This window comes from Ursus maritimus, unplaced genomic scaffold (assembly GCF_017311325.1).
Source record: "Ursus maritimus isolate PB19 unplaced genomic scaffold, ASM1731132v1 scaffold_14, whole genome shotgun sequence".
Lineage (NCBI taxonomy): Eukaryota > Metazoa > Chordata > Mammalia > Carnivora > Ursidae > Ursus > Ursus maritimus.
Window position 1 is genome coordinate 41,931,416 of NW_024423786.1, and position 9,266 is coordinate 41,940,681.

Here is a 9,266-nt window from a genome sequence, read left to right on the forward strand (position 1 = left end):
ACGATGTCCTGAGAGGCAGCCTCTTCAAAAATATTATTCTGGCAATTTGACCCAGGGAGAGGGGCAACTTTTACAGATATTTAAAAAGAAGTGTAATTCACTGTGTGTGTGTGTACGTATGGAATTTTCCAAAACCAGCTACTTACAAAATGCTTTCACACTTTTGTATGCTAGTTTCTAAATGGACAGTTGACTGAAAGAACAAGAATACGATCAATTATTTTAAAGGGTGGTTTTTATTGAGTAAGGATTTTCTCCTAAGCAATTTGTAACTTTCCATAGACCTAAGATTCTCACATATATGGGATATGTATATATATATACACACACATACACAAAGATACCAGGAAGTCTTTGAGTTGACCCAGAGGCTAGGGTCACAAGATACTGATGCCCTTGAAACAACCTTCAGTGCATCTCCGGGTGCTTCCCGTTGCCACCGATGCTCTCAAGTTTCGTCTTTCAGAGCTTGAGAAAAGTCCGTAGTACCTCTTACTATCCTGCCACCTTAACCCCTTGAGCGACTCTCACTCCTTTATGTTCCATCACCTGATCTCCCCAAATGGTCTCAGCTCTTCCCCAGATTCAAAACCAGGCAGGTACAAGATCATGAAAGTAGCCACCGCAGAACACGAGGTCATGACTCTCTCTTTGACATGAAAAGACCCCTTGGTGTCGGGGACAGTGTGTCTGGAGACGGCGGCGGGAAGGAGCGTCCAGAGCTAACACACTCAGCCTGAAACACAAAGGTCTGTAAATTGTGCTTTTTGTGGCTGATCAAGCTGGAGGCGGCCTGTTTCCAAATGAGTCTGTCCCTTCTGCCTTCTGCCCTCTGCCCACGGAGAGTTGAATCCAGAAGATAATGTTTAAGCAGTGGTGTGTGCTGGGAGGGCAGAAATGTACTCATTCAGGCTTCCCTCCCTGCCCCTACCAGGGTGTCTTAGCTCAATGCTTAGAAAGCTCTGGAGGTTCATTAACTATGGAATTAGTCCTCACCTGGATGTGTTCCTGGACCTCCAACTCACACGTTCATAACTCTAGTGTTTCTAAACCTCGTGGAGATACCCTGTCGTTGGAGCCGGGCTGGGAAGGACAGCTCCCAGGGCAGGAGCAGCCTCAGAGAGCCAGCCCAGGTTCTGTCTCCAGAGGGCTATGTTCAAGCTCACAAAACCAGACCCTTCCTCTTCCACCAGCCCCTCCTGCTTTTGACCTGAACCTCATCTTCTTTCCATGCTTGAAGTCTTCCTTAGGGCATCTCCAGTGTGCATGCTTGATGCCTGCAAGTTCTGTCTGTCTCCCCTCTGCCCCTTACCTCCAACCCAAATCCATCCCAAGTTCTGCTGACTCTCATCCTACATGCTGTGAAAATACTCTCCGCTTCCCATCCCTGGTGCCTGGACCTACATGGAAGCCCCCTCACCTCGCCTGCATGTTGTTGGCCTCCCTGCCCTAAATGCTCACCTTCCCAGGGCATCCTTTGGCCATGCAATGAGCTCACTGCAACAGCAACTGGGGTATTCCCTGCTCTGTCTTTGACAAGCGGTGCTGTGCACGCTTCCCAGGGTCCGGGCTCGCCTTGCCTTCCCGAGCCAGTGCCAGTCCTCCCACAGCCGCCGAGCCACCTGTGGGTGTGGGGTATGCAGCTTGGAGCTGCTCCCTCCCCTCTCCCAGCAGAGGATCCCCTTCTCACTGAAGAAGCTCTCCCAGTTCTCCCCTGGTCCTGAACATCTGTGAAACTTACCAACCATGCCTTGGAGGGCAGATCACACTTGGAAGACATCGTTTCTTAACCAATCGCGACAAGGACTTGCTTTAAGCACATTTGCAACCTGCCCCTGTTTCCTCCAGCAGGTCAGAAACTATACAATATGTGTCTTGATTCATTTTGGTATTCCTCCTCAGGTTAACCAAACTCAAGAATCAGCAGTTCTCTGAGGATTTTTTTTTTAATAATGAACTTCTGCAGCAAAGGGAGAATGTGCCAATAAGTTGATGTATGTGGAGCAGAGATGAGAAGGTTGCTGTGTCATCGACGTATACGGATTTGGCTCTCCGGAAGTGACAGCCTCTAATGATCTAATATATTTAGAAGAGAGGCCAGATGGATGGATGAATCTTAGACCCACTAGGACAGTGACTTCCTTTTAAAGAACCACTCCCACCCCCAGGCTGTGTACAACGACCTGATCCAGGTCACAAGCCGACAGAGATTTCCTGCTCCCCGGTGGACCGAGTGTAAACCGAGCTTGCTCTGTCAGAGACATCTCCCAGGAAGACGGAGCAGCGTTTGCAGAAGCGTCTGACGATGTGCTTTCGGAAAAACTCCAAGAGGTAGCTTCTGAACTTCTCCCCGACGAAGGCGTAGATGATGGGGTTGATGCAACAGTGCGTCATGCCAAGCGTCTCTGTCACCTGCATGGCTTGGTCCAGCCTGTTGGAGCTGCTACAATTATTCAGACCGAAGGACTCCTGGAAGGTGCTCAGGAGAAGCACGATGTTGTAGGGAGCCCAGAAGAGAAAGTACACGATCATGATCACGAAAATGAGCCTCACGGCCTTGTGCCTCTTCTTCTCGTTTCGGCACCGGAGCAGGGTCTTGAGGATGGCCGAGTAGCAGATGACCATGACAACCAGGGGCAGGACCAGCCCCAAGACGTTCATCTTCAACGTCAGGAAGTTCTTCCAGAAACGGTACTGCGTGGGTGGGAAATGGGGGCTGCAAGTAAAGCGAGACCCCTCTTTTTGGGATCTGGTGAAGACGATCCCAGGGAGAGAGGCAAACACGGCCACCACCCAGGTGACCCCGCTTGTTGCCACCCCAAAGGTGACCGTCCTGGCCTTTACGGCGAACACGGCGTGGACGATCGCCAGGTACCTGTCGATGGTCAGGAGGATGATGAAGAAGATGCCGGTGAAGAAGCCTACGTAATAGAGCCCCGTCAAAAGCTGACACATCCTGTTTCCAAAGACCCACTGGTCCGCGGCGTAGTGGGCCCAGAACGGGATGGTGAGGAGGAAGAGCAGGTCGGAGACGGCCAGGTTGAGCAGGTAGATGTCGGTCATGCTCTTCAGCCTTTTGCAGTTGATGAGGATGAGGACAACCAGCATGTTGCCCACGAAGCCGAAGATGAACACCAGCGAGTAGAGCGGGGGCAGGAGCCCGGCAGCGATCAGTCTCACGTCGGTCTTCTGACAGGGCTCTGACATCCCGTAATCAATGTCATAGTATGGAGTCGACGTTTGATAATTCATCTTGCTCTATCCTGTGAATAAAGAAAAAGTGATCTTTTCTAAAGCCCTAGAATGTACGGAATGGTCCACCATGAGCACAAAGGGTCTTACAGGCTTTCAACATTGGTGCCTCGATTTCCACATTCAACTGAGTTCCCTTATGTGGCCGAACAAAGGACTTTTGCAGGAAAGGGAAGGATCACTGCGAGCATCTCTGCTCGCTGCGCTGCACGGAGAGCCTGACTCTCCGGGAAATTCACAAAAGCGTCGTCTTACCAAATAAAATCTGGTGCTCTGTGGTCACATGGAGCGAATGCAGCTTTGATCACCATTTCAAGGGACTGACTCAGATGCTAACACTGTCTTACCATCTACCATTCCCTGGGCTGAGCTTACACAGAACATCACCCTTCCCCTGCTAGTAACCATGAACAGTTCCCCAGGGCACTCTGTGGGCCAACCGCTGTTCTGAGCTTCACACCCATTCATTCAATTAATCCTCAAGGTCACTGTAGGAGTCAGGTCATGTTATTGTCCCCAGGTTGCAGATGAGAACCTCAAAGCCCAGGGAGGATGAGTAACTTGCCCAAAGACACACAGCTAGGAAGCAACTGATTTCAAAGGCAGACAGCCTGTGCTCTTATCCACCTGCTACCCCAGTCTCTCACTTCATGGTGAGAGAACTGGGACGTGGCATCACCAGCCTGGTGCCTCAATACAGTCAGAACGAAATGGGCTAAAGCCCAGGTTCCTCCAGAAGGCCGTAGGAGCCAGCAGCCCACTGTTAAATCCAGACTCCCATTCTCACATTTGCTCTCATATTGGCTTGCCTGGTCTATTTCCATTCCATTGCTTGATTGAGAAGTGTCTTTAATTAATCCCTGTGGGTCTCAAGCCCCCTGGACCTCAGATTAGGCAGCTGGGAGGAAGATACAGAAACTTTCACCTTAAATTCTGACCCAGAACCTGAATCATTACACTAAATGTCCTGTGGAACTGATATATTAAAGGGAAACTTAATTTGATATTTGTTATATGATATTAATTTGGACAATATTTAGCTTCCCCCTTTTTTGGGGGAAACAAACACACACACACACACACACACACACACACACACACAAACAAACAAAAGAGTCTGACTTAGATACAACTTCTGCTTGGAGACACATTCGGATGGCATCCTGTCCCGGGGTGGGGGGTAGGTTCAGTTCTTCTTACCAGAGATAATCTCTGCCAAGATTCTGCCAAGAATCATCTGTCTTGAAAAGCTTTCTTTTGAAAATTGAAGCTTCTTTCCTTCTTTTTTTTCATTCTTTCTCTCCCTCTTTCTTCCTCCTTTCTTCCTTCCTTTCTTTCCTTCTTTCTCTTTCTTTCTTTTTCTTTCTCATTCTTTCTCTTTCTTTCTTTCTTTCTTTCTTTCTTTCTTTCTTTCTTTCTTTCTTTCTTTCTTTCTCTCTCTTTTTCTTTCTTTCCACTCTCTTTCTCTTTCTTTCTTTCTTTCCTTCTTTCTATATTGATCCCTTTACAATCTTTCATTCACAATCGTCTTTTGTATCTTTGATGTTATCACAATCTGAAACTCATTCTAAATTCTAATTCTTTTCTTCTCTCAAAGATTATATTTCAAGATAGCTCTAGGAGCACCTGGTGTTTGTCTAATGGGTTTCCTGTAAGCTTTTACACATCACAGAAGCTGAGCTAACTAACAGGCGAAGTGGCTGAAAGGTGACTTACCAGGAGGGTTCTCGTAGGGGGACGGATGTCTCAGCTCCTCTGACCAGCTGAGCTGTGCAAATCGAACATATAGGCAGCCTAAAAGTAGGAAATGCACAGTTTCTGCTGAAAGGGGGAGGCGGAGTTTTAGTGAATAAGTATATTGCCTGGGCCAAAAAAAAAAAAAAATCAGAGAACAGTTCTTCTTTTTCAACTTAAAATAGGTTGGAGACTAGATGTCTGGCCTGAGAGCTTATTCATGGGTTTCCCTGATCACATATATGTCTTTTGTTTTCTACTCATCCAGCTACACAGAATCTGTTGGAAAATAGGATCGAAGGATGTTAGAACTAGAGGATTATTCGCGTTTATCGAGTCAAAAGCCTTCATTTTGCTGGAAGAAATTGCTGCTTGAGAGGTCAATGGTTTATTTGTACAAGACCACAGGGCTTATCAATGGGGAGGCTAAACAGGAGAGATTCTGATTCTCTGACTATTTGTCCTCAATCAAAGCTACTGAAGCCAACTTGAAATTGAGAGGGGAATGCTTCCTATGAACCCTGTGGTCCCCTTTGCCCACGTTCCCCCCCATCCCCTGTGCCTACCCCAGCTCACACTCATACCTCACCCCCCACCAGTACTATTTTTCTCTGCATACGAAAACAACTGATTGTCTAAAGGGCTTTACTTGTAGGTTCCCCTGTGATCTAAACACGTTGCCCGTCTTCCTTGGGGTTGCGTATGTCGTGGGGCACGTCATGATGAATTTCCTCCACCTGGTTGCTCCGTGGCAGCCCTCCAGATCAGCAGGCGTTCGTGAGTGCCTGCACTCTGCCAGATACATACAGCAGAGATCCTGCCTCCAAGGACACAGTCTCTCTGCAGCTGTGAGAAATTGTCCGCATAAAATAAGCAACAGTTGACGGCGTAGGGTCAGGTTCAGGAGTCTATGACAATCCCATATGCAGTCACAGAGAGCTTTCTTGGTGGAGTGGTTACTTATCTAAAAACCTCAACTGTTGACTACCGAGCCGAGAACACAGGGGACAGCACTTTGAACCTCAACAGCGCCCTCTGGGGTCTTCCGCTTCCTCCACAACAGCATCAGCAGCATCGGCTTGTGGTCTAAGAAAGGGTGGCAGAGACCCCACACCTGTGGAGGCAGACTAACACAGGGCTAAGCCCTGGCCTCTGCAGCCAGACCGCCGGCGGCGCTTGAAGCACCGCCCTATCTCAGCTTTCCCGTCTGTGCAATGGGCTGAATAACAAGTTTATGGGGAGGGGCACGCGAGGCGGCCACACCCAGAATTTAGCACATAATATCTACTCGGGAAACATCAAACGCCTAATCACTCATTCCGTGATCCTTTCCTAGGGAGAGTATATTTGGTAAAATTTTAATGAAATTGGTTCCCGGGGTCCTGGTCTAGAGCAGAGAAGTCTCAGCGGCCTGGAAGCTGCAGGGGTGAAGCTAGCGTCTGGTGCTTGGAGAATAGACTAGAAGGAGATGACGGCTGGGACAGCCAGAAAAGCACAGAAATAGCCCAGTAATCAAGAACCACCCACCCAGGGCCATGCTTTTGGGTCACAACAGAACCCAACAATGGGTCATCATAACCAGGACAGTGAATCATGAAAAAAGAAAAGATCTTCAAGTTCATCCTGTGTATGCAAGTCAGGAGGCAATGATTAAGAACCCGACTTTGCTGACATGCTCCAGAAGTAAGTTCCAAGCTTCACCGTTGGCCACTTGGCACTGAATGAGCTTTTGAAACTCCCCAAGCCTTAGTTTTTCTTATCTGTAAAATGGGGGCAAAAAAAAAAACCAAACCCAAATCACAAACTTATTCGATAGGTCTGTGGTCAAGATCAAATGATATAAAAAGGATAGGGTGCTTGGCAGATATCGGCTCTCTGTGGGCTATATGTAAAGGAGGCCTTATAGTTCACAAAAATATGAGTTCACAAAATGGGTAGCAAATCAATCAATATAAAATTTTGCAGAAAAGAGGCGGCATCAATAGTTTTGGTCCTTCAAAGAATAGCCTTGTGTTCACTGGTGGTAGTGTGTGTGTGTGTGTGTGTGTGTGTGTGTGTGTGTGTGTGTGTAGAACTCTCAGACGCTGCTGGATACATGTTATATTTCTGTATGTGACCAAGGGTGGCTTTTTACTTTCACCCCCGGAGCTGGAGCCTGGCCCTAGGAAGTTCTGTGCGTCCATCGTCAGGCGTGGCTGAGGATATGACGGGTGCTCGTCCCTAGAGGGCAGTATGGAGTAGCGGCGCGGGCATGGCGTCCCAGAGGGTGCTGCCCACCACCCCCACCCCTCCCAGTGTGCCCTTGGCAAGATACTTCCCCTCTCTGAGCTTCCATATCCTCATCTGTCAGGTGATGTGCTGGACCCGGGGGTCCCGAAGGCAGCTCCCCCATTCCATACTGGATGACTCTATGGCCAAGCTGGTTTGGACAGTACACATTCGGGGGGGAAACAGGGTGAGGATTCATAGAACATGGAAGCCCAGCTTAGCGGGTGCGTCACTTCTTTTGGGTTTCTGGGTCCAGAGGGGGCTTCAGGTCACCTCTCGGGAAGGAGCTTCATCCCAAGGAGTTACAAGGAAGTGAGGACCCACGGCAACTTCTTCAGCCTTGAATCAAGGAAACATTTCGGTCTGTCATGCCGTGACTGAGTTTCATGGTGTCTTTCATGATTCTCGTTTGTAGGGCTCTTGTTCTGCTGGGGATGGCATTCAGACTCCCATGAGAAATGGTCTTTTCACCGGTTTGTCACTCTAGACTCGATCGATGCCCATATCGGAGGGTGTCTTGTGCCCTCCCTCCTTTCAGGGAGCTGGCCAGTCTTTGAAATAGCTGCTCGGTGTCCAGACATTGAATCCACGCTGGGTGGGTGGTTGCACCTGCCACGCAGCAGCTCACACTCACACGGTTCCAGCCTGACTCCAGGTCAATGCCAGGCAACAGCGGGATGGGCTGTGAACACCTTTCAGTTTTTATTTTTTTTTATTTTTTATTTTTTTTTTTTTTAATGATTTTTTATTATATTATGTTAGTCACCATACAGTACATCCCCGGTTTCCGATGTAAGGCTTGATGATTCATTAGTTGTGTATAACACCCAGTGCACCATGCAATACGTGCCCTCCTTACTACCCATCACCGGTCTATCCCATTCCCCCACCCCCCTCCCCTCTGAAGTCCTCAGTTTGTTTCTCATAGTCCATAGTCTCTCATGTTTCATTCCCCCTTCTGATTACCCCCCCTTTCTTTATCCCTTTCTTCCCCTACCGATCAACCTAGTTCTTATGTTCCATAGATGAGAGAAATCATATGATAGTTGTCTTTCTCTGCTTGACTTATTTCACTTAGCATTATCTCCTCCAGTGCCGTCCATGTTGTAGCAAATGTTGAGAACTCGTTCTTTCTGATAGCTGAGTAATATTCCATTGTATATATGGACCACAACTTCTTAATCCAGTCATCTGTTGAAGGGCATCTCGGCTCCTTCCACGATTTAGCTATTGTGGACATTGCTGCTATGAACATTGGGGTGCATATGGCCCTTCTCTTCACTACGTCTGTATCTTTGGGGTAAATACCCAGTAGTGCAATGGCTGGATCATAGGGTAGCTCAATTTTTAACTTTTTAAGGGACCTCCACACTGTTTTCCAGAGTGGCTGTACCAACTTGCATTCCCACCAACAATGTAGGAGGGATCCCCTTTCTCCACATCCTCTCCAACAATTGTTGTTTCTTGCCTTGTCTATTTTTGCCATTCTAACTGGCGTAAGGTGGTATCTCAGTGTGGTTTTGATTTGAATTTCCTTGATGGCTAATGATTTTGAACATTTTTTCATGTGTCTGTTAGCCATTTGTATGTCTTCATTGGAAAAGTGTCTGTTCATATCTTCTGCCCATTTTTTGATTTGTTTATTTGTTTCTCGTGTATTGAGTTTGAGAAGTTCTTTGTAGATCTTGGATACCAGTCCTTTATCTGTAGTGTCATTTGCAAATATATTCTCCCATTCCGTGGGCTGCCTCTTAGTTTTTCTGACTGTTTCCTTGGCTGTGCAGAAACTTTTAATCTTGATGAAGTCCCATAAATTCATTTTATCTTTTGTTTCTCTTGCCTTTGGGGATGTGTCATGAAAAAGGTTGCTTTGGCCGATGTCGTAGAGGTTGCTGCCTATGTTCTCCTCTAGAATTTTGATGGATTCCTGTCTCACATCGAGGTCTTTCATCCATTTGGAGTTTATTTTTGTGTATGGTGTGAGAGAGTGGTCAAGTTTCATTCTTTTGCAT

The 9,266-nt window shown here is 47.5% G+C and overlaps 1 protein-coding gene across 2 annotated transcripts; it reads right to left on the reverse strand.

Annotated features, from left to right (window-relative positions):
* Positions 1-221: 221 nt before the first annotated feature.
* CCR5 (C-C motif chemokine receptor 5) lies at positions 222-5,240 on the reverse strand. 2 transcript variants are annotated; one of them, XM_008703879.2, is made up of 2 exons: positions 4,969-5,240; positions 222-3,263 (listed from the first exon to the last, which is right to left on the reverse strand). In XM_008703879.2, the coding sequence occupies exon 2, from the start codon at positions 3,250-3,252 to the stop codon at positions 2,194-2,196; it is 1,059 nt and encodes a 352-aa protein (XP_008702101.1). In that variant the 5' UTR covers positions 3,253-3,263; positions 4,969-5,240; the 3' UTR covers positions 222-2,193. The 2 variants fall into 2 exon arrangements, with proteins under 2 accessions (XP_008702101.1, XP_008702102.1); XM_008703880.2 differs by lacking the exon at positions 4,969-5,240 and adding an exon at positions 4,453-4,589.
* Positions 5,241-9,266: the final 4,026 nt, after the last annotated feature.

Bases quoted from the DNA above. Each gene is read 5' to 3' on its own strand.
- CCR5 (XM_008703879.2), bottom strand. From the start codon at position 3,252: ATGAATTATCAAACGTCGACTCCATACTATGACATTGATTACGGGATG.